Here is a 25757-nt window from a genome sequence, read left to right as displayed (position 1 = left end):
TATTGACTTTATCATGTTTCATTTCACTGGCACATGTCGGTTTATGTGCGGCACGTTAAGACGATGGAAAGCAGCTTAACTCATGATGGATTAAGAAGGAGCACAATAAATCCAGAGAGGGCAACATGTGTCACCTTCCTAAATTCAACCTCATAATGTTTAAATAGATCTTACAGACACAGCCATAAAAGAAGATAAAGAACAATCAATCGCGAGTCACAAATAATGATACAGACGGTGACTTTTTACAGATTGTTACACATTTTGAACAAAGAAAAATGGTATCCAATATTATAACTGCCAAAACAGTGTTTCAACCATCATCAGGATTATGTTTTGCTAATTTTTCAGACTTTAATCACTCCAGAAATAATGACAAAAACTACTGCTGCTTCAGTACTTCTTGATAAGTTATATTTTTAGAGTGGTTTGATGATAGAAATAAACCACAGGAGATGTGACCTGAATCTTCGACGCTGGAACGTAGCCATGATGCTGTCTTCCATAACTCCTAGCCTTGGAAAGTGAAACCCTCTGCCATTGTTTTACTACACATTGCATGCATGCGTGTGCTTCTTCTGTCGACTGGCAGCCACCCAGCCATTGTTATTTGAAGTATGACAGCATCACCAACAATAGCTTCAGTTGGTGGATTGTATGCTTTTATGGGCGGGTTACGGACAGCAGATGCACATATCTCACGCATGCCAAAGACCAGTAACAAATGTCTGATGATTGTGTAAAACCTGGAAGGTGAAAAGTCACATTCTGTCTCATGTGTGTCTTTAGTGACGTTGAAAAGCTGATATATGACCGCTTTCACTCAGGCTTAGCAAGCTGATAATGAAAAGCAACCCAGGCCTTAATGCACACTCACCATCTATAAATAGATTGGGATGAGAGAGACCTTCACATACAACAAATGCTCCAGATGTGCCATCCAGAGTTCTTTCTTGTCAACACCACATGGTGACTGTGAAATGCAAAAGGTCAGGACGCTGGAGTCTTCCAGGAAACTTGTTAAGATGACAAACACATTCAAGTGTGGCTTGATGTGCAAAATCTTAAACCAAAGAGTCAGTGATGTCATGTGCTGATGGGATGCAACACACTGTGCTTCATTGTCAGTGCCACTTGGTGGCAGTCCACAATCAAAGGAATACAGTACAGCTACAAGCTACAGCTATATATTAACGAAAAAAAGTTAGCTCAAACTGTGTTGAGCTATAGAAATTCATGCAATTATGTTCATTATTTGACTTGCAATTACAATTGTCTTGAGTTTTAACAACACAACTCTGGTGTCCATAAAGAAAGCATGATTCTTTCTTTGATTTGATAACTTTAAAGTTATTGAAGCGATAACCGCTGATAACACGGTCCCAAACTATGGCTTTGTTGCTGAATCTTAACGGCCACCATCCGGAGCCCCCTCGGATAAACACTGTTAGTTGTTATCACAGTTAGCTGTAGCCGCTGTCGCCATGTTGAGAACCGTGTGGATGCAATCCTTCAATCGTAGATCTGCTCTTTCTAATTTTGCCCCTTTAAAGAAAATGTCACACTTGATATTAGTGTCAGTGGATTCTATGAATAGAAAATGTTTGCAGGAAGGAAGTGGAGTCAAACTGTGACTCTGCGGTCTTGGAAGAGACAAAGTCCATCATTTCCACAAGTAGTAAGATGGAAGAAGTGGAGCTTGACAATAAAAAAATTACCAGGTTGGCTGTAAGTAACGCCAGTTCATTTCACTCATGGAATAACCCAAAGGAAAAGAAGAAAAACAACAACAACACTAAAGCAGATTACAATGTTTTGATGAGGGAGCGTGATTGATGTCATTAATCTTCAGTATACAACACGAGCAGTGTATTTATTGCTGCAGGGTCTAGGGGGGTTGACAATATTGGAATATATTTGACAGTAACAGAGAGTGGGCTTGCTGATGAGAGGGGCTGCCCTGAGACGGAGAGCTCCAGGCTCAATTCGAGCAGCAGCTAATGTTGTCATGTATCTTGTCAAAATGTCCTTCAGCGAGAGAGGTTTGCCAGTGTCAGAATTAGTCTAAGTGATACTCAGCCAATATCACAAACCTGGTACACACAAATGTAATATCCCTTTTTGTATGCTCTCTCGCCCCCCACTGCACCCAAAACAATGTTACTGCAGTGAAATTGTTTTCAGTTGTGAAAGTAAACCTGGCACACAACACATTTTCTTACGATGAAATTCGCCCATTATCAACATCCTGTCACAGTTCAGGTACTGCAGAAACTCCAGCCGAGCTGGTTGAATTAAAAGCACTTTAACAGGCATGTCAGCAACATGGAGGCAGACAGAATCTGACAAACAACTAAAAAAAAGCAGGACAGGCCGGTCATGGACACGCAGCAGATTAAAACAACTCAAATAGCTCATTTGAAAGAGTTCAACAGAGTACACACATGGCTGGAGCGAACAACAAGGATGTTCTGGACACAAGAAGTGGGAGGTGTGGCTAATGAGGGAACGAGGAACAGGTGGATAGTCAGGAGATTGGACTGGTAAGTACCCGCTGTCACCATGACGTGTCCAAATCAATATAGATGAAATCCACATGATTCACATCATATAGTTGAACATGTTTTTCACTCATACATATCTACAGTCTTCTTATTTTCCTTCCATATTTTTTTATTTTTTATTACAGCCTTTGATATTATGCTGAAGGATATTGCGTTTCCATGAGTAAATTGCCTTTTTCATTTTCAAAGGTTGACAATTTGAGCTTCCTACACCTCTTGGCACTGGAATAACAGCTTCAAACACATTGTTTTCCAAGAAGACAAGGGAAGGATGTATTCATTTACTTCTCCACTTTGACATTCCATTGTTGGTTTGAGGCTGCAAACTGGCAACCTCCCCGAAACAATCCCATTTCTGTGACCTCTGGGCTTATGTCGCGCTAACTAGCTACTGTATGTGTTTACAGCTTTCTGTGGTGATGCGACAAATAAGCAGCTTGAGGCAAATCCTGTTTCTTTCCTAAATGTTAGTCTATATTTGGAGGTAATGACACAGAAAATGAGCTTCAAATATAGCATTAGACTTGTGGATTAAACACACACATGCACATACACACACATTTTGCAATATTCTCCCCTCATTCAAAAGGTGTTAATTGAGTTCAGAGCCAGAGGTGGATCCTTTTCAACCTCAATGAAACATTCACAAGCAGCAGATGGAAATGACTGGAAGCAAAGTGATGAAGGCACACATTTGTTATTCATTGCTAATCCATTTGACCCAAATAAAAGGTTAAGAGTGAACTTTGCCTGACTTGAACTCAAACTACAAGTTGTCTAATAAGCCAGACTTATTTCATTTTTTTGTAATTCTATCACAATAAATCTCTATTATGCTTTGAGCAGTAATTTAGTGTATGTATTTGAACTTGTTGCATAATATTGTTGCACTTGCTTGTTATGTTGAGTTCGAAAATCGGCTATATTACCCTATGTTGGCACGTACATTGAACACAAACCAAGGTCTTTTTTCCGACTCAACCAAGTAATATTGTTGCCTTAACAAACCAATGATTTCACAATGTGCCACTGTGAATTCCTGCAAACTTGATACGAGGCTTTTATGAAACATATTTATGAAAACATACTTTGGGTTCAGAGAGACACTTACAATGCCAACATGTTTTCTGTCGACTTTTAAAAGGTTTTTTTTACTTGAATGAGGTCAAACCCTTCATTTGTTGAAAGAGGTGACACGTTAAGTGGACCAGAGCGAGAAGCTCTTTGAGGATTTTCTGTGTTTGTGAGTCTTTTTCTAAAAGCGGTTTCAGCGCTGTTTCATCAGCTTCAGCGAAGGTTCACAGCAGGTCAGGCCTCACCCCGCCCACCTGTGACAGGCTTCGGTCTGTCTTTGTTCCCCTCATATCCAACTCCAACTATGAATCTCATTCAGAATCAGCTTTATGTATTTAGCTTTATTTATGTACACATACATGGAATTTGACTCCGGTTACACATCGTACATATTCATATTATACACAAATAAACAAGAGAAATATAAAAAATACATTAAAGACAACAGAGTCGAACACAGAAACTAAGCATCAACATTATCAGTTAACTAGCATGTACAATATTATACATAGACAAGAACAATGGAGAATGAAGGAATGATATTTAATGCAGAAAGCTTGTAATGGTGCAAGTGGTGCAGATGGAGGCGTCTGATTAATTGTTCATCAGAGTGATGGCCGTTGCTACAGAGAATCTACTAATTACACAGGAAAGTGAGTCGATACAGGAGTGAGCTGCAGCCCTCGAGCAATACTTGAGACTTGTTTATAGATGTGTATACATTGTTAAAGGCGGTAAAATACAATCACTCTTTAGGGTTTAAAACTGTGTACCTCACACAATTAATTCATCTTAAACACTTATTCTCACCCAATCTAAGAAAGTGTCGATTAAGACCTTTTAAGAACACTTTAGCTCCTCATTTTTCATCAAAGGAAAGGTTCAAAGCCCTGCCCATGCGCATCTTAATCCCAGCACTGCACCATCCACACATTTCCATGCATCACCTCTAATTGTGTAAATTAATCTACAGTAGGTGCCTGTGGCCTTGTCTTCTCATTATTGATCTCCTTTGGTCCAATATGGAGGCGGAGGGGGCTGATGGCTATTGGTTTTCAACACCAAAGCAGTTAACAAGATGCAGCTGTTAAAGGTTCCCCTTACTTTAATCCGGGGGACGTTTATAAATATAAATTAGACCTTATATTCAACTTAACAATAGAGCTTTTATTTTGTTTTAATCAACCCTTTGCTAAGCTGCCTGGTCAAGCTTTTGCACCCAACATGCCTATATGACGTTATCTGTGAGAGAAAATAAAATCAGATATCTTGGTGTAGAGATGCTGGGAAAAAATCGAAGAAGAAAAATGACTTTTACCTGATGTCACCTCAGCAGTGTACTTCATTTTAAACATTCATTGTGGGCTTCTCTCCCTCTTATTGGATTAAATATCTGGATTAAAGATGGAAAATTTGGCCACATCATTTGTGAGCAAAAGTTGGCAGTGACAGTTTCATTTGCTTAGCTTAAAACCAGCATGTTAGCATTTGCTGTGTTGCGGTACAGGTTGACATTAGCATTTAGCTCAAAGCAATGCTGTGCCCAAGCCTCACACTTAGAGCTTCGTCCTTGTCGTTTCAGATCAATGATGTGTGACTCTCTCAGGCCGCCGACCTCTCTGTGAGATAATTGGTGTTAAAGGTGAGTTGCACCTTTTTCAGCAGAAGGTCCATAATAAGTAAAGCTGGACCTTGCTGATGTCAACCAACAAAATAACTGCTGGCAGCATTTCCATTTTTTTCAATCTCACGGCAAAACTCATTTTGTCTCCTGCCAGCAAACGACGCCGGTTGGGTGCGCAAGCCATTTCTCACTACACTTATAGGTTATCAAGCAACCTTTTGGAAGCAGGGACCCGGCTAAACCCACACTGGCTCACGACTGTGATCCTAATATGTCACTGTCTCAAGGTCATAAGATATTAATACTTCCTCTGAGCTGTTTTTTCAAAAACTTTTTTACAACTTTAAACAATATTATAGCATTTATCACAGCATATTGTGACAAAAGTGAGTCACCCACAAACACAAAGGCCCCACTTCACAATAGAACACGAGGAGTAGATGTGTGCACATTTGCACTGCAACAACTAAATGAAAGTGTGAATCTTAAAAGCATCACACAGCAGCTACCAGAAGAGCCAGCGCTCTCTCAGTAAGATATCACTTCAGTCGCTATCAGGAGGGATCATCTCTGCAAACCTAAAACCCATTTCCTTTCCTCGCTCTGCTTGCATGCTATCTGTCTGGTTGACTTGCTTTTTATTTCCCTTTTGGTAAAGTCAGAGATACCGAGGCACATACTGAAAGGCAGACTCCTTTGCCTGATTTAATTTGCAAACGTTTATGATGTTTTGAAAGAACAAAACTGGTGAGTGTGAATGTGCAAAATTATTCATGTTTCATCAAATAATTTTCACACCGTGCTGCTAAGTGAGCGTCATTAAGAGGAGGCTATTGCAGTGTCAACTGTGCCATTCTTTTCGATCCATCCCTGCAGGGCAATCTCCCAAAAACTGCTACCATGTGACATATAAACAAAGAGTGTTGTGTGACAAAAAGTGCACCACAGGTGATACTAGTCACGTGCACGTTCACATGGACAAAAGGGACGCAAGCTTTTCACATGCTGAAGTCACATCTTCCAACACCAGATGCTAATTTTACCAGATTTGGTAAAAGACCACAATAAACGAGTCTATATCTCCTTGCTTTCACTGTGAAGAAAAAATGCTTGACGTGTTTGAGAGGTGCTGCATGCCTGAGAAAACACAAGCAAATGAAGGAAACATGTTTGACAGCGGAGAGAAAAACACTACAAATACAGAAGACACAACCAAATACAGAGCTTCGGTCTGTAGGATTATTACATGTTTGACATTTAAAGAAGCATAACTTGACAGGGCATGTGGTTAGTTTTGCACTGAAAAGTGAGAATAAAAAGGGAATATATACAATTCAGTTTAATAACTTATATTTTTGAATATTTGTAAAATAAGAAACATTATAAAATATTTATAATTTATAATAATAATTATGTTCACATGATTTTTTAATTGATGCTAATTTTCAATATATTTTTTTAAATCTCAAGTACCCCCTGCCAGGGGTACTCATACACCCTCCATTTGAAAACCTCTGGTGTGGATGACACTGAGAACAACTGAGTACAATAGAATCAAGTTAATTTAGATATAAAAAATAAAACAAAAATGGTGTGGGTCCACAAAATCAGCCTCCCATTCATTGTCCATATACACAGCAGCTCTCGACTTTCACTTTGATGTCATACCACGTTTGAGACTTAGATCTGTGGTTTCTAGGCTTTGAGAGGGAGGAGCTCATATCCACACATGTAGAACGCAATGAGATGCCGAGACTGTGGATTTACGTGTGAAACGTGCATGACAGCTTCACCGTTTCCCCTGCGTGTTGACGTCACCGGTCCACTACGACCCCGCCTCCGCTCTCTGGTGATGCTGCCCCCCCCCCCCCCCCACCCCCCTCCCTTATATCAGAGAGAGAGAGAGAGAGAGAGAGAGAGAGAGAGAGAGAGAGAGAGAGAGAGAGAGAGAGAGAGAGAGAGAGAGTCTACCCAACCCCAGCAGAGCGTAGAGGCGTCAGACGGCCGCCAGAGCATCCCGGTTACGCACCGTTCAGAGGCCCCATCGACGTTTCGCAGCCCTCAGAAACAGCTGAAGAAGTCCACATATAGTCGGGCACACGGCCACATTTACAGCTAGTAATGGAGAGCCTGCTGGATAATCCAATGAAAGCCGTTCTTTACCTGAAGGAGCTCACCACTATCGTCCAGAACCAGCAAAGCCTGATCCAGACGCAGCGCCAGCGCATCGACGAACTCGAGCGAAAGGTGGAGGACCTGATAGGAGAGAACCGACAGTTGCGGGACCCCCATCACTACGTCCAGCAGCCGGCTCACCACCACCACCACCACCCTCACCCCCACCACCACCCGACTCACCGCAGCGCCAGTCCTCAGGCGCCGGCCAACCTCCATCAGCACCCGGCGAGCAACAAAGCGGCGGCTCATCTCGGTCAGCAGGCGCAGCAGGCGCAGCAGCAGCAGCAGCAGCAGCAGCAGCCGCCGCCGCCGCAGCAGCAGCAGCAGCAACAGCAGCAGCCGCCGCCGCCGCCGCAGCAACAGCAACAGCAGCCGCAGCAGCAACAGCAGCAGATCCCCGGTCTATCGGCCCAGCCTCAGCACCACCCGACCCCTCCTGCGCCGTCCTCCCATCACCCGCAGCAGCTGCAGCTCGTCCCCACCTCGCCGCAGTCACCCAAAGCGAGCCAAGCCAGCCCGGACTCCGCCGAGGAGGACAAGAGGAGCCCCTGCTGCAAGTCCCTGGTTCCGCAGACTCCCACCACTCTCTGCCGCTCAGTTGGACTCGCAAGGAAAGCGGAGTAAGTAGCTTTCATGTTGTGTGTGTGTGTGCACAGCAAAAAAACAAACAAGAAACAAAGATTTACTGTGTTACACTTCGAATACGGTTTTACTGATAAACCAAACTAAGATAGACCTTTAATATGCAAATCCTTTTCAAATTAGTGGATTTTCATCTCAGTGTGGTTTGCAACATGAACTCCTATTGGAACCAATGTATCAAATCAGCTGACAGTATTTCTTCTTCTCTTGTCATAAAAAAAGTCTCAATACTACATTCTGTGACCCTATGAATATATTTTCTTGTCTAAATATAGCAAAGTGTGTTTGGCCAGAGCATCCTTTGATGCCGTCAAGGGCCATCAGATGTAATGCTGCCGCATGTTATCACCCATGTAAGGGTGTCAGCTCTTGAAACATTTTCGAGGGAAGCAAGACACTAAAGATTTTATCAACGGAAATATTGTAAAGTCGTATCACAGAGAGCGTATAGGGCCTGTGCTGGATTTGCCTTTGATTAACTTCACGTCCCCTGACAAGCTGAGGCTTAATTTTCTGACAGGTAATTCTAGCTCCTCCTGTATTTTCACATTATTCACTCAGTTGTTGTCCTGTTGAATCAATTGAATGCTTAATAGATATTGATTTTAAGTACCCAGGCTGGCAATCTAACAGCAGGATTGTTCATTCTGCACCAAGGTAGACTGTCACCACTGGGTGGGACTGAAGACTTTAAGTGTTGTTGTTTTTTTGGAGACAATTGTTAAATCATGCGGTGAATATTTTTTATAATCTTTACATGTCCTTTTAGATGTGATGTGTTGTCCGGTTCGGTGAGGTCACTGCGCTTCCCTGGGTTTCCACTCTTTGAATGTGTAACGAGCGTTTTCGAAAAAAAAAAAAAACATCTGCTTTTAAGTTGAGCTGAGGTAGAAATTATAAACCATATTTAATTTTAAACCCAGCATATCGCTAACTCCTAAAAGCAAATCTTTGAGACAAATGTCAGTACTTCCACATCGTCACATTAAAAAGAAACAAGAAAGAAACATCCCCGATTGAGGTCTGCTTGTCCGGACTACAGCTTGTTCCTCATTAAGACACAAACTGAAGGATGGCACACGAGGAGGAATATATCAGGGGAATAATAGATTCCCTTCCATAAAATCTACTGCTTTTTACATGCACTGCATCTGCTTCAGAACGGTCCATGATGTTGAATATTATTTGTTCGCGACTGTCAAGGTCACATGAATGAATTCTACCAGAGCTCCCCCCCCCCACACACACACACACACACTCAGAGTGACACACAACGGACCGAGCTGAGCCCCGTCTGTTCCACTCGGCTGCACTTGCATTGTATTCGGTTAATCCAGATTGATTATTCAGTGCCATTAAGACATAATTCCTAAAGAGCGAGGGTCAGGAATAGCAAGCATTAGCAAGGATAAGTTGAAATGAAAACAACGGCTTTCTCGTGGATTCACCCAGAGGCGGACAAACACACACAAGATATGAGTTGTACAAGATAAATGTCAGAGGGGGATTCAATAAGTGGGTTAATTTTGTGATTTACCAACCATGCCCCCTGACAGTTCTGCATACTAGTAATGAACAATGAGAGAGAGAGAGAGAGAGAGAGAGAGAGAGAGAGAGAGAGAGAGAGAGAGAGAGAGAGAAAGTACTGTACACTGTCTTATTTCCTTAATGTAAAAGCAGTGACACATGAAAAGCAGGAGACGTGAAGCAGCATTGTAATTTCCATTTAGAGCATTGATCCTGGTCAGACAAGATGGTGTATCGCTGTGCTGTCAATGCCGCAAGGGGAGTAATACATTTCTATTAGTGGGAGGATGACAGGGGCATGTCACAAACTTAATAATAAGGGTTGTGTGTATATTTGTTTGTACATGTATCCAGGTTATTCTTCCTTTTGGTTGCTCCTTTTGCGAATCCGTCGCCTAAGACAGTTAGCGGCACAGTACAAGTGTTTCCCTCTTTCTTAGAGACTTCAGGGCCTTCCTGTCTAACGCTCAAAGAAAGCACGAAGCATATTTCACAACATGTCATACTTCTTCTTTAGGTGGGATGAAGTTAGCTTAGCGTTAGCTGAGTGATGCCTTGATGTGGGACTTTGAGGATGTGACTGTCTGCTTTGGGAAAGTCAAGTTTCTGTTCCACCTTCTTTAATAAAAAATAAATAAACCTCTTACAGCATCTTAAATAACTCAATGTCCCGCCCATAATTATTAAGGGGCTAGGAATAATAACATACCGTAGACAGGATATTTAGTTAAGAAGTGAAGTACGGAAAGAAGGAAGCCAGTAAGTTTTTAAAAAAAACCCTAAAAACTGGGATCCAGCTGTTAACCAGCTCATCTGTGCTTTTGCTTGATTGAAAGAAAGCATCACATTCATTTGCAAAGCTTTAAATGAACAATTAAATGCTTGCTCACTCACGTCACGCGTTCCCCATCTCTTCCAGTGGCATAATTTGAAGAATAAAAATGTGAAGCTGCCTTCAGCTTAAAACAGTCAATGTGATTGAAAAGTTGATTCCATCCTCACAGACTTCCGCTTTGGTGCGAGCTCAAACTTCTCAGACGGAGAGTTTGAAGTGTTGCAATTGTGTTATTCAGTCTGAATAAGATTGTTAAGGGGCTTGTGTGATCTGAGGGAAGCCTTCAGCAATCCTCTCAACGCGTCTCTCTGTCATCTGTACCTCCTACTCCCTGAGCCTCCATTGCTGGGTGTTTCCTCTCTCCTCGTTGTCAGCCGAGAAATGAGACCGTCGTTATTCCTTCTCGCTCATTGACTGTCTTCATCTCCACTTCATCTAAACTCACTGTGTAGTCTTACAATTCTTCTTCTCCACCATCTTATCCCCACCTCTCCTTTCAGGTAAGCAGAGGCTTACACTCCAGTCCCATCCTCTAACCACCAGGCTCTCCACCACTTGACCCATCTCCTGGCTGGGCTGGAGGATCCCGGCCTTTGGTCCTCTGTCTATACGCTCTATGGGAGGGGGGGGTTGCCATGATGCGCGTGTGTTAAAACACGAGCGTTTGAGTGGTGTGAGTCAAAAGAGTGGCAATAAGGCGAGGAGGTGGTGTGTTTGTGTACATAGAGTCGCGTGCGTGTCTGATAGGCAGCAATCCCTTCGCCTAAGGTGGAAATCCCAGGGTTCTCATATAGCTGCAGGTGCTTCCCTGCTGTTTCTCTGCCTCCCACACTCTCACAGATATTTTAAGCTCTCGCTCTCACACACAAAACACTCGCTAATGCACACAAACCCTCACGTGCCACAGCCCGCATCTTTTTTTCCGCAACGGTCGTGACTCCCACTGCGCCCGTCCATGCCCTGGTTTTTTCTCCGACTGGGTTTTGCACCAGCTGGAGCGCAGACTACATGCCATCATACGCTGGGATGTACAGATAGCACATGTAGAGATGGAGAATTCAGCACACATGCGTCTTAGCATACATTACAGTGTAACCCTGCTGAGTGCCTGCTGGATGCTGCAGTATCCTTGTTCTGATGCTCTCAGATCAATGAGCCTGCGGATTTTCCAGCACAGGCTCCACTCTAGCATTGATCTCCAGGTCTTATCTTAAAGCCAGGCGGTCTTTTATCTGAATCTATCACGGGTAATTTCTCTAAATATTAGAGTTACTTTGTGGGAGCAATGTGTATTCAATACAAGGTTAAACCTTCGAGCTACACTGAACTTTGTTAAAAAAGCATTTTTCAGAAGCTTACACAGTTGTGTGGCTAGCTAGGCAACGCTGTCCTCGCCCTAACTCAAAATTAAAATATATATTTTGATATACAAATCGAATGATTGTTTCTTCATGTTAAACAAAATAAGACATGTACTTATGTCAGCTACCACCCATTTCAAACCTAAAATATCACAACATCCATCCATCAATCTGCAACATTAAGCAACAAGAGAGGTGTGTGTCGCTCTTTATCACACTGCATTCTAAGCCCGCCCACTTTTTAGTGGTCCAATCAAATGCAAAGGATTTTTAAATCTCTTGTAATTATACACAGCTCAAATATTCTGTTTCACTCTGATTCATACTTACAGCACAGAAGCCACAAATGCTTTTACGTCTATTTCACTGAAGCATTAAACCAAACATTATGACCATATTCATTGATTTATTGGTCACCTTGGGCAGTGTGTGTGACAAGCCATCAAACACAACACAATGATATGACCTCCTTTTACATGTGTTATGGTGAATTTGTTGCCTACTTCACATTCAGTACACACAACGCAACATTGGTATTCATTTGGAGTCATGTTTGTGTCCACCATGAGTGTAAGTCCGATGTTCCCTTTGTTCATTTAGCTTTGTTTTGGTCTCCACCAACTCCTTGAGTTTTTTTTAGCCGCTAAATGCTCCGCTATGTTCACCAGCTTATCGCTAACTCTCTCTGTCTGCCCGTTGTTGCTGGGCAGGTAGTATACAGAGGATTTCTAAAGAGCTGTTCGCTGGAAACAGCTGCCGGCTGCTGGAATCAAGGTTAATGAGAGCCATGAGAGTGAACCAGCATAGTAAAGCTGCAGAGTTGAAAACCAAAACAATGTGAAAATGTATATTGTTTTGTGATGATTTGTATAGACAGTCCCTGGAGCCGAAAAGAAAAGTAGAACCTCTGCCTCGCTGCATGTTTGTCTGGACAGTGACAGGGATTGAGAGCGAAATAGATAGGTGGATGATGGATGTGATGAGTTCAAATGGACATATTCTCTCTCTGTATTTCCCATCCTGCCACCAAACAATCAAGAGCTGGATCCTCCTCTCCTGCAACCCTTTGCTCTTTACTTCGCCTCACCTCCGCTCGGTCTGAATGGGAATCACGTCTGCTCTGTTATGACAGGGTGGCTTTGCTCGGCTGCTGCTGGAATCCAAATCATGAATATCACATTTGGTGCGTAGTGCTTTTAAATTGCTTCATTTCTCAGAGGATGTAGCTGCCGGGTGATTCCTGACTCCCTGGTAGAATATTAGCTGTTTTCATGCACAAGTTGAGCAAGGCGAAAGACAGTCCCAGTTGTCGGTAATCCAGCCGTGTGTGTGTGTGTTCGTGTGTGGTAAAGAGTGTGTGTGTTGTGTTTGGGTGTTAAAAGGACAAGAGAACAGCTGTTGTAAGAGGATATATGGGATGAGTTTCTGTCTTTTTCATTCATGCTGTGGCTCTGTGGTAATCAAGGATATAAGTTGTTTTGGCTCACTGAACACTTCTGTTGGTCTGAAGTGTTGGTTTGATTCCTTTTTTAGGAATCATGTCACCATTACTAATTTAGCTTAAACTTAAACTGTACTCGGTATAAATCTTTTCCTTTTTTTTTGTTGTTGTTTGCTTGGCTGCACCTTTCATGTTGCCACACATTTTGACCAAAGCTAGAGGAGATGATTACGGAGACCATTTTAAAAAAAAAGGACATACAGAACAACAGATTGACAGAAAGGCTCAAAATAAATAGACAGATAAAAAAATAGGGCTAATACAAAACATACCGAGAAGCCCCACAGGGCTGAAGAGCCTATAAATGCTTTCCCACTTTCCACATAATGTGGCAAACAGTTATTTCCGATATCCTCTGCCTCTATAATTCCCAATCAATCAAAATGACAGTTTGGCTCAACCGTGATTTCTTTTTTAAACACGGCTCCCAACTGGCAGTCCTCTGTCTCTCGGGCACCACGCCGACTCAGTGAAAGATGTGTCATCCTCGTCCTTGACACTTCCAGATGCCACAGATGACACCGTCTTTTATATGTAAATATTACACACCCATATAACAGCTCTGTATAGAAATATGCTTTTGCCGTTAGTCATATTACACTAGCTGCATACTAGTGACTTGTCCTCTTCATGGTTGGGAGTAAATTATTCACATGTCTCATTGATGCATTTCATGTCTTCTTCATGCAAATGAAAAGGAGGTGTAATGAGAAATCAGCAGACAGTGTCTGTCGTTGCAATGCAATCTACATACGTTTTTCAGCATCGTGGTTGCAAATGTGAATGATATCAGCGTTCTGTCGTCACTCCATTTGATTGCATAATGTAAGCAGACCATTTGATTAAATAATCAAAGATGTGCTTGTATATATAAAAAAAAAACGTCGCACATGATTACATTTTGTAATTTTTTCACTGATAGTAATGTCCCAAAATATGAACTCAAAATAGTTTTTTTTTTTACAATGTTTAAAGATGACGTCAGGGAAGCCTCGGTGAAAATACAGTGACATTACATTTTAGGAAGCCAGTCACTTTAAGAGATGCTTAACAACAATACAGTTTGAACAACTACACACACAGCCCTCTTTTAATGTCTCTGCAATGCATTACAACCTCTTTAAACTTTCAACACAACATGAGCTGCAGTGTTTGTCATGGCACAGACATATTGACCATACACTAACACATGCAGGTGACTTGGACATTATGCACAGTTTAAATTGTGTTATTTCAGTGTTTTCCCTACAATATGGTGGGATTCCTCATGGGCAGATAATGCTGTGTGGTGGCTCTCACTGGGCAGTGGGCTAATGACCTCTGCAGCAGCTCAGGGAATAGGGATCTCTGAAAGAAGGAACAGTGTGCAGTTATGGAAAAATGTCCACCCATCTGTCGCAGAGATTTCTCCCCCTGAGAGCTTAGCCCTGGAAATCCCTCAACGGACAATCCTAATTGTTTTGCACCATGTGCACCAGTGTGTATCTGAGTGTGTCCAACGAGTGTTAGGCGAGCGGTTGAATTATGGGCCCATGTTGGGGCTGAAGACGTGATTTTTCTTCCTAATTTTGCGATTTCAATTACCGGTATTTTATTCAATTAGACTTCATGATGTGTTTGCGGTCTTTTGAGCAGGATATGGCTCAATAATCCGATAAAAATGATGATAACGGCTGCATTCTTGGCTAATTCTAATGAAAAACTGCTGGTAAAACACATTATTCATAGTTTACAGGCAAAACACAGTTTGTTGAATGACCAATGTTAGGTGTGTAGTAAAACTACGTATCATATTCACTGATATACATACTATGTAGTTCATTTGTGGGCCATTGCTCTCTTACCAACATAATCTCCATGTCTGCTGTTTCCCTGCATACTGAAACACACAGAGCCATGCACACACTTGCCCAGGGAAATGTCAGGTATGGTTAACTTAACAACCCAGAGTAATGTTCAAAGCCCTCCACCTAAAGCTTCGAGGCATTGCAGCGCTGATCGGAACAGGCACAGCATGTCCAATCGGCTTCCCTGGTCTTCTCAGCACATCACACAAAGCCTCAACCGAGGCTCAACCGTGATTTATTGTAATGTGTGAGAAAAAGAAACAGAGGATACATCCACTTAGCTTCTAATTTCCCCGCATACTTGATCATTTATTTGCATTATTCCTACCTGCGGACACACATTCCTTTATCCAATTACTTTCCTTTCATCTAGACATGTCCCTTTAACAATGTGTATACTTGCTCGTTCGGGCTTTTTCTGCTTAATATTGCAAAAAGTTTTTTGTTTTTTTTGCCTCGCATTGAATGAAGATTTTAATCTTTCCGTGGAGGCCGCGGGTAGAAATGACTAACCGCGTGTGTTGGCCCCTGTTGGTGTTTTTCCTCATGATATTTAAAAAGCTTTTGGGTTGGCCACATCGTAGATTGTCATCACATTCAGATGACCATTAAAGCTGCGTGCCCTTCCCCTCCACTGTGGTTATATCATCCGTCAACCCCATGATGCCAGGATTACATCATCAGGTTCGCAGGGCCATGGGAGGGGCTGATGACTCTTCCAGTGATGTCACTGGAGGTTTCAACCCGGATGCTAAAAGAAGCAAATGCGATAAGCAAGACATGAAGTCTGAATGAGTCATACGTGTGGGTACTGGAGTAAAGACGTTATTGTACGTGAGTGATGTGGTAAAAAAAAAATCTGCTTTCTTTTCTTTTTTGTCACGCCGCCCCCACCGGCTGCCTCCACATCTTTTTTCTTCCTCGTTCTTTCACTTCTACTTGTGCAGAAAAGGAGGAGTGTCACTCAAACTACAGTTTACTTCAGCGCAAAATGTATGTTGCCGATCTAGTTGATGGGATTTTCCTCATCAGCCCGAGCCCTGACTGATATAAGACAACCATGGCAGTTTGATAGCTGTCAAGCATCAGCGTGAAGCATTGGGGAATATCTGTGAAATTTGACCCACTGCCAAGTCTTCAGCAGATGGCCGTGCAGCAACACAGTGCCGTGTTGATGCTCGATACGAGCTGATAAAACTGCTCAATAGTGGAGGTGCCAGCTGGTGAGGAAACAGGAGGAAAAACTGATGCTTTCATGGGAAAATCTGTGACAGCTATTTTCATGCTTTCATTTTTTTCATCTTTCGCTTCTTGTTGCAATGGATCAAGGTCAAAGTGACACTTTCTCAACCCCAACATATCTGCTTACTCACATGGTAGCATTAGTTAAAAATCAGGTTATTATTTATTTTCTCGCTTTGTTACACTGAGCAATCCAGCAAGGAATGTTTTATATAAATGAAATGTACAGAGCGACACTTTACTTCTTTTCAATGCAACCTTTAAAGATTGGATTCGTCAGACGGGAACTTACTTCAATGTGACCTGCCTGATCGGATGGTGATTGGATATTTTCCGTGGTGGAAAGAATGGCTGTGAAAGGTTTTTAAATAAAGAAGAAAGTTCAGAGAATTCGACTCCACCTTCAATAAAGTACGTAGTTATGATGCGATGGCAGGCGGGTGTGAGTGACGTGGGTCTGTACTCTGCAGCAGTGAAACTACAAAGTTCAACAAAGAACCCAGTTAAAAGGGTTACGTTATTAACAAGGTTGGAATAGAAGTTAAAAAAGGAACGTAAAAGTGAAACCAAATACGTTATGCCTCCTATCCATCTTTGTTTAAAAAAAAAACTGACTTTGGTGCGACGGTTTATATGCAGATTATAATCTGATCATGAAAATATGCATACAGAAATGAATTATGAACACCACGCAGCTCAGTGTGACCTAGAAGTGTTGACTTGATGGTGTTTTAAAATTGTTATGTGACAAAGTAGATGATAATCAAAAACATGACTCAGGCGCTTTGATGGAGCTCGGGTTTCAGCATCTGCAAGTAAAATCAAGGAATGAGGGCCGAGGCTGCAGCCCAACGCCAGAGAGAGCAGGTCAAATACGTCAGTTTGAGCAGTTTACGGCACTTCTCAGCGAAAGCAATCTCACGTTCGCAGTTTGCCATCAGGTTTAACAGATGAATGTTACTGCTGCAAGGAATTGTGGGGCAGAATTATCTACTTTCTTTTCGTAAAGGAAGGTCCAGTCTTTTTCCTATGCTAAAGGAGCTAATGAAGGAAGCATTGAAGCTCCTTTCTTTAGCATTTAGAGAATTTGAACAGCTCTTATCGTTCGATACTTCCGGGTCATTTCACTCAGTTAGAAACCTTTCCCTGCTAAAAAGGACTGTTCGGCCGCACCCCTGGTCTCAATTATATACAAGTTTGTACCAATGAAGTAAAAACCTACCTTTCTAAGCCTCCATTTTAAGTAAGAATGAGAAAGTTTGTGGGAGTAGCTAACTAATGATGGTTGCAAGCATTTCTATTTTATTTATTTTTTTGTGGCAAAAGAAAACTTGCCTTCTCTGCCAGTTTCTCTGTAATGCCAACTGTGCACAAACTTAAAAAAAAGCCAGATATATCTCACACTATCAAAAAATTGGTTAAAGGACAGAATATATTTTTATTTCAAGAAATAAATCCAGCTCAGTGTCAGTCGTGAACCCCTTCAGCTGACGGAGCTCTTTCCGATAAGTGAGCGCCAGGAAGTGGTTGACTACCGCTCCCTCCTCCTCCCCCCTTTTCCCTCTATGCTTATTCTGCCTCCTCCGTCAAAGGCTCCTCTTTTAACTTTTATTGAAGGGCGACCAACAGTTGGCAGCGGAGTTGAAGAAGAGCGTAAAATGTTGAAAGCCAAGGAATATATATTTTTTCTTCTTTGATTTTTAGGGCCTGACATCAAAACCTGCCATTTATCATTGATGTTTTAGATAGTATATCATTTCAATTTACTACAGAACTTATGTAGCTGATGAAAAAATCCTGAAATGTATGACATACTATATGATATTTGGTAATGAAAACATTCAAATACTGCCTTCAAATGTGTCTGATGAAGAGTGAACATGAACATGGAGTCATACAAACTGACAAGTTTTGCCAATTGTCCACGTGCATTGTCAAGATGCCTAAATAACTGTATTGTAACTGTATAACCTGTATTAATATTAGTATTATTGGACTGCAAATTGACCACATGACATAGACAGTCATGAGTATACAAAGTACACAGAGTTACATTCATGTGCGCCAGTTTTACACCTTTTGACCTAGTAATCAAGTAAAATAGTTGCGGACACTGGTTACCAAAGGATTTGCAGAACTGGTGAATATTTCTTCATTTAAAGAAGAGCAAATAGTGGCACTGAAGACTTTTGGTTTCCAATTTTATTGAGTTTGATCGACAGATAACTTATCCAATCACCTGCCAAGTTTTGTTTTATTTCCATTGATGGCTTCTCAGAAGGTTTTGTGTAACAGTGTGTTACATTTCATAATCTCAAGAGAAGAAGGTTTGTCCGGACAGGAATGATGCAGCATAAATGTAGAGCTCGATAGTGAAATGGTTTCATATTTACTGTCAAGTGCTGCAGTGGGGTCAAGTCGGCCACAATGAGACAGAGACAGTGTGAATGAGGCTCAAATGTCGCAGCTTTCCGGACACTGGCACCGTCAGGAGTTTTTTTTTTTTAAAGGATCCAATACAAGGACGGAATTCTTTTTTCTACCTCTTTTGTTCGCCTCCTCTTGGGAAAGCCGGTCCTGCTCTCTCTCGTCCATCTCCAGCTCTCTCAGTTTCGCTTGCAGAGGCCGAGCTAAGCCGCTTGGGACGGCCCACGAGTCCGTGCTGACGTAAACCTTTTCAAGGAAGCTTTTTTTAACTCACTGTGCGTGTGTTTAAAGGAATTGATATGGCAGGCTTTCAAGACCGAATTTTCAGGAGTGTATCCGTGTGTGTTTATGCGTGTGTGTGAGTGTGTGTGGAAGATTGGTGCAGTGCTCACACATTTAGTTCAAGGACATTTTTCCAGCTGATAATCCACCACACAATCATGTTTAATACATCACTTTACCCTCGCAAAGAAATGCACACAGCGCCATTTAAATCCTCGGAAAACTCAGTCACTTCCACCTTGTACAACGTCGTGATAAAGTGGCACTAACATCCAAATGGAAGTGAAGTATTACACAAAAAAAACGTGAGTGTCGTTTTTGATTTAACATGATCATAGTGCTTTTAGTAATACTGCCATGAGATGAGTTGACTTGTGGAAGGTATATAATTTAATAGCTGATTTAAATTAAGCTTGAGGATTGTTACGATCTCCTCGCCGAGGTGGAGTACCTTGTTCTCTTTTCACCGTATGCTGAACTGGCAGAGTATTTTAGTTTTTAAAGCCATGTTCAACAGAGGGATTTATATTCAACCCACCTTGTTTTATATTTTAATGTTTTTCTTTCGCGTACTAAACTCTTAATTTGACGTTGACCTTGACTCTAAAATGCATTTATTCCAAAAACGTTGCATGAAAACAAACATGGAAATGGAATAAAGGCAACAAACAAACAAAATCCCTTTTTAAAGCGAGCAGCCGTGCAACCACAAACGCCTCAGCTGAACCACTTTCGTTCATAGGGTGGCCTCCTCCAAGATCAATTGTGTCTGTATTTACCATGTGTGGCCTTCAGGGGCAGACTCTAATACTGCATTTATGTTATTTCAATGAGCGAACATGTTCACAGCTATTCTTTTTCTCACTGCCAAGGAAATGGTCTGTGAAAACTAATCCCTCAGTTTTTTTTTGCGAGCTTTGATCTCCTCTCCCTCTCTCACCGTTCCCTGCTTCAAATTGTGTCACTTCAGCACGCACAGATCTTTTTCTGCCACGAGCCAAGCTGAATCAGTCGGAGAGCTATTGACACAGTGCAGCTGAATTCAACGCGAGGAGGAGCGCATCGACAAACACATTACTCACGAGAAGTTAAAACAAAATACAATGAAACCATGGTGCACAGATTACACTCACCCTCAAACAGACCCAGTGTGTGGAAGAGCTTATAAAAGCTTATAGATTTTTTTTTTTTATAGGTGGTATTAGCGAGCTTAGGCCATAAGGGGAACTGAGTCAATGGTGTGGAAGATCAGAAAGCAGGTAATGTGAGTTCAATTTAATCTTCAGCGCCCACATTGATCAAACAGTTCGAGGGAGTTGGGTTTTGAAACTGGAAGCAACGAGTTTGCAAGTTTTCTGGAGACAAATTCATGTTGATGCAGAAGAAATGTTTGCGTAATCCCGAATATGGCAATGGGTGGATTATCGCCACAATGATACAGAGGTTAATTAGGAAATTATAGCTCCCAGTCTTCTCATATCGGTACGACTTGCACATCAACAGAGTCATGACACATGACACGATTGTCAATGCACTTTTGGTCATGTATATGTGATATCTCTGCAGTGCAGGGTGCCTTTTTGAACGCCCCTTTGGCTATAAAAACACTTGCCAGCTGTTTTTCAGTGGAAAGAAAGAGGTGATGGTGGAAGTGCACCGAGAGACGGCAGAAAAAAGAATGGAGAGACAATTGGGAGAAGGCAGAGATCAAAGCAGATAGAAATGGCTGGTTAAGATGAAGCTTTAAAAGATGAAAAGAGCTCCATCCCATAATACTTCACCCGTGAGGTGTTTTTCCTCAAATAGGGTGAAGTCAAAGATTCAGACGTGACCACACTATTTCCTATTGATACAGTTTGTCAGTTATATCCGTGGATCGTCTCATCATCACAGGCGTCTAACCCCGCTGCACGCTTCACCTCCTCGCCAATAATACGTATTGATTCGATTCAAATGAGCTCTGCTTCTTTTAAAACGCTCTTGTCAAGAAAAGGATGACTCAGCAGGTTTAGGGCGTCTGAGATTAGTCCGTCTTCACTGGTCAGCACACGACATGTGAGACATGTGCAAGTGGGATGCGCACGTTTGAAACCGCAGGATGAAGATGATGCGTAGCTGGATCCTCTTGTATAAGATAGATTTAATGGATGTAAAGAAGGACCATTTTTTGGGCTTTTTTAAAATGATAAATTTGTTATTTTAGAAACGACGAGCAGGCACAGGACACCGGCATCTTGTTCTAAAACCTGGAGAGGAAACAATAAATGTTATCACTGAAATACTGGCCGTTTTGTACTAAATTAAACATAAGTAGTATCTGCATATACGAATAATATGAACAAAGGTACCTACTACACTTGGAAATACTTTTATAATATAAATAATATTACCTTTTATTTTGGTAAATATTCAGTATAGTGTACCTTTTTGAACGTTGTCATCGCTACTGTTTTGCATGTGCCGAGTATGGGTTGAGACTCCAGGAAGTCACTGTGTCGGACAAAATATAGTTCTAGACGTAACCTCCCATGAAATTACATGTGTTCAAAGTTTTAAAAATGTGTGTTTTTTTGTACAGAAACATACAAGTGAACGTTTACTGACACATTCTATCTGTTATTTCCTTTCCCTTTGCTCAACTAATCTACTGGCTCCAGCTCTGTGTGTGTACACACATGGAAGTGGTATGAATGTCCTCAACCAATTTGAAGAAGTGCATGAGAACAGCTTCAGTGCAACACAATGTATCATTGCATTAACTTAAATCTTGTTACACTTTGTCCTGCAGAATATACACGTCTGCTCTCTCTGCATGAGCAAGTGTTTCTGCTCGCTCTGATCTGTATCCCCTTACAGAGCGCCTGTGTTCTCGACCTATTAAAAACGGCCACAGCGGTGTCATGTTAGTTAAGGCAAACACAATTAGAGGAGCCATTAACAATGGGAATTAATTTGCTGTCATACCCTCCCTGTACTGTCTGTTACTGTTACTGCTATTGCTGTCAAATACCCCCCAACCTTTCTCAGTCTTTACATAGCAGGACAAAAAGAGACCTTTAGGATCAACTTTTAGATTTGTGCAAGTTTAAACTGACTTCAGATTTTTAAAAAGGACCATGCGTATCGAGTGCTTGCACTTTGCAACACAAAGGACAGATTTAAGTGTTCTTGTGGTGAACCAGCAGTTATGCTGCTGGTATGTAAGAAGACATAGAGGTCTCTTTGTGTTCCCGGTCCTCTCCCAGGGGGACAGACAGGAGAGGAAGCAGGAAGAGATAAGGGCAGGGAGATATCCTACAGGCCGGAAGATCAAAAGGCAACAGAAGGGGTGATAAGGGACGGAGGGCTGGTTGCTGCTGGGAATGTGGAGCGTGCTTTCTCATCTTTACGTCTCAACTCTCCGTCCTTCTCCGAGTCCAGGGACAAGGACGCGGCATACGGAAAGCGGCTGCTCTTTTCACCGGCTACATCTTGTGACAGCAAGAGTAATTGAGCAAACAGCTCTCTTGCACAACACACCGTGCCTGTAGGACCCGGATTAAGTGGGGGAGGGGGGAATGGGGAGTTGTAGCGAGTGATGGAATATCAGCGTAAAAGGGACGGGAGGAGAGAAGAGTGGGGGGAAGGGATGATACTGCAGGATGAGATGGATGAGTAAAATCAAGAATGTGAAAGAATGTGAAGCAGCCTCCAGGTTTAGAGGGAGGACACACCGATGGAGGGAGGAAAGTGAATGCACTCATGGCTTTCTTACATGCACATTTATATTTGATACCCTTGCTCTTTCCTCGCTACAGTTCAGTATCACGTTTGAAGTCGCCACACTTCCTGTAAACTGTTAAATCTGCCAAAATGTGAGATAAAAAGTAAAGTATTTTAGTATTTTGCTGCTCAGGAGGAATCAATTGGTCAACCATATCCATTGATCAATCCCTGAAGTCATTTATCAAGCAGAAATGCCAACGTTCTCTGGTTCCAACTCATTGAATGTGAACATTGGCTGCTTTTCATTGTCATCTATCATAGTAAACTGAAAAGCAAAGGCCTTTTTAAACCATACTTGAGCACTTCATAGACAAAACTATGATTGAATCCTGATAATATTAGGCAGCCCTGATTGTTGATAACATTTGGATCCCCATGACTTTCTTTAGGGCGTTATTTCCTTGATTTACGAGAAATAAACTTTGCTGGAGTGAACTTTTTTCGACAACAACCATGTGTCTTCTTCTGTATCTGTGTGCTGCTGACGCGTTCAGTCTGCCTCTCTCCATGGTGCTGAAACACTCTACCTCTGCTTCGCTCTTTATATCATTTTCAGATCAAATGAACAGAGACAAACATATCAAACGCAGAAAAATGCACATTAAATCTGGCCTTTCCCTTCATCTTGTATTAGTTTTTCTCTGACCTCTTGACGCCCGTCAAAATACGAGACATGTTTCTCAGTCTACTTTGCAAACACATTGCACTCCACATTGATATCATCCAGTTAAAAAGGTGACCTATAGAGTAAACAAAGTGTTCACATTCACTGGTTCTCATCAAAACACACTCGGTCTCACACAAGATCCTTTGATCATTCTTATCCTAAAACTGCTTTTTTTCCTCCAAGTGGGATTTACCAAAAATCTCAAACGTAAGATTTTATCATTAGAATGATTGATGTCCCTAACCTTTCCATAAAAAGCTACCTCTACCTCTGTTTCATTGGATTCAGTCACAAGAATGATGAAAAAACAAAGTAAAAAAAAAAGAATACTTTCACATAATTCTGCTTTTTGAAATCATCAGATAAAAACATTAGTAAGTTAGGTGTAGTGTTGATTTAAATAGTACAATTACTAGTATGCATCAATATAAAAGGGAACCCATTGTAGTTGTATCCTGACTTGTATTCATGTGCTACAACGCCCTGAGGTGTTGGCAGCTGCGCATGATTGCCAACATCAGAACTGTTGGTCCAACTTTGGCCTCATTGTTAAAATACATCTGGCTGTTCCAAGTCCCAGTGTTGGTAGAATCGCTGTAAATGGGGCAACAAAGCTGTCAAAGGCTCAAATCCAGACAGCTATTGTCTTCTGATTGCCAACCTTACTGACACTGGGCCAGTGATTTTATGCCACGAGCGTAATCCCGAACAATCCTATAAATAAACACTGCAGCAGCAGCAGATACACAATGGACCCAGAACAAAAGTAGACATTGCATGCTGCAGCTGTGAGCGCGAGATCACTTTTTCTTGGTCCGAAAGATTCAAAAGGCAAGCAAATGCTGACTTGAGTATGTACGGCGGCTGATGACGAATGGGAAGCAGGTGTGTCTGGGAGGCGAATGGCCAGAAGACAACTAGTGGACAGGTGAAGAATTACAGCATCTCTGGAGCAGATGAAGAAGACAAAAACACTGACACAAAGGGTTGCTGAAAAAACTTTAGTTCTGTGTAATTGACTCCAATGCACCTGTATAAGACCCAAATATGAAGGAAAACCAGAAAAAAAGATCTCAACCGTTAGAGTTTTTAGCCGCTTTCAAAGTAGCAAATACAATTAGTAAACATGGTATACAGTTAAAATAAGAGTATACAATAATTAAAGTTCCTCACTGGTGTTCACCAAACTGGCTGGTGTTCTGAACCACCTGATATTTCTTGAAACTCTTTTTAAAACAGTTCTAGTTGTTAAATGTATGATGTCTGCTGGCCTACCGTTCCAAATTTGTATTCCTCTGAACGGAACAGTACGTTGCCTTGCGTTCGATTATTTTGAAACAGGAAGGGACAACCTTTCACAACACGATGACATCCTTTTTGACAGTTTCTCTCATTCTGTTTCTCCTCTTCATCACACAGCAACCAAACGGTGCTTCACCAGTTCTGCTGCCCCGCCCCGGAGGTCCCCGAGGGGGAGACTTCTACCGCCTGTGTCCCCAGGTAAGTCCACTGCATCCTTGTGACATCTGCACAAATTAGTTTTCAATTTCTTTCCCTATTTCCTTACTTTGAACACATTTTTGTGAGTTTTAATTGCAGCCACTTATCACGCATCCTGTTAAGAGCGGTGCGGCAGGAGCTACTTTAGGCAACACAACTACCCCAGCAGTGTTATCTAAGTTGAAGTGGTTGTAAAGGCTTCAAGGTTCTTTCAGGGAGAATATTGATTTATTCAACTCTATGATCTCAATGAGCCAATAAGAGCGAGACGCTGTCACATCAGCTTGGGTTTTGGGTCTCTTTGAGGCTTTGAGGTTGTGTCCTGAGTGAAGACTGTTTTAGTGCCTGTGAGTGTTTGTCAGATTATCAAGATGAATCACCACAGTAGTGATATATAAATCAATCACAGCAAGATCCCATTTCCTGGACAATAGTCAAGTCCCTGGTTGTAATTGGAAAGATATTACATTGAGTTTAGCGAGGGGGATTATACTGTTATCTCTTTATGTCAGATTGGCACATGGCAGTGATGAATCCAGTGAAATCCAACCCTGTATACTCCAGAAGTCTCTTTCACTGCAAAATAAGTGTTCAAAGTCAGACAATTCAATATCTCTGATGTTGGTTTGATGTGGTAATTTGCATCCACTGTCCTGAGGAATATGAAAAATCGACTAACTAATAGTTATCTGCTGTTTTGCTGTTGTACGACAGCTTAAAG

General features: G+C 41.8%; 1 protein-coding gene across 1 annotated transcript in view; it reads left to right on the top strand.

The window, feature by feature from the left end:
- Window positions 1-7215: 7215 nt before the first annotated feature.
- Window positions 7216-25757, top strand: part of iqsec3a (IQ motif and Sec7 domain ArfGEF 3a) — a gene marked incomplete at its 5' end in the record, with an annotated part of 83325 nt that continues 64783 nt past the window's right edge. Inside the window, 2 exon segments of the mRNA XM_068586109.1 lie at window positions 7216-8060; window positions 24956-25036. Coding sequence (XP_068442210.1) covers window positions 7216-8060; window positions 24956-25036 — 926 coding nt within the window.

This window comes from Clinocottus analis, unplaced genomic scaffold, assembly GCF_023055335.1.
Source record: "Clinocottus analis isolate CAN_PGR_092001 unplaced genomic scaffold, fCliAna1.0.p SCAF_20, whole genome shotgun sequence".
NCBI lineage: Eukaryota > Metazoa > Chordata > Actinopteri > Perciformes > Cottidae > Clinocottus > Clinocottus analis.
The sequence above is the reverse complement of the archived record's forward strand: the minus strand, read 5'-3'. Positions and strand labels throughout refer to the sequence as shown.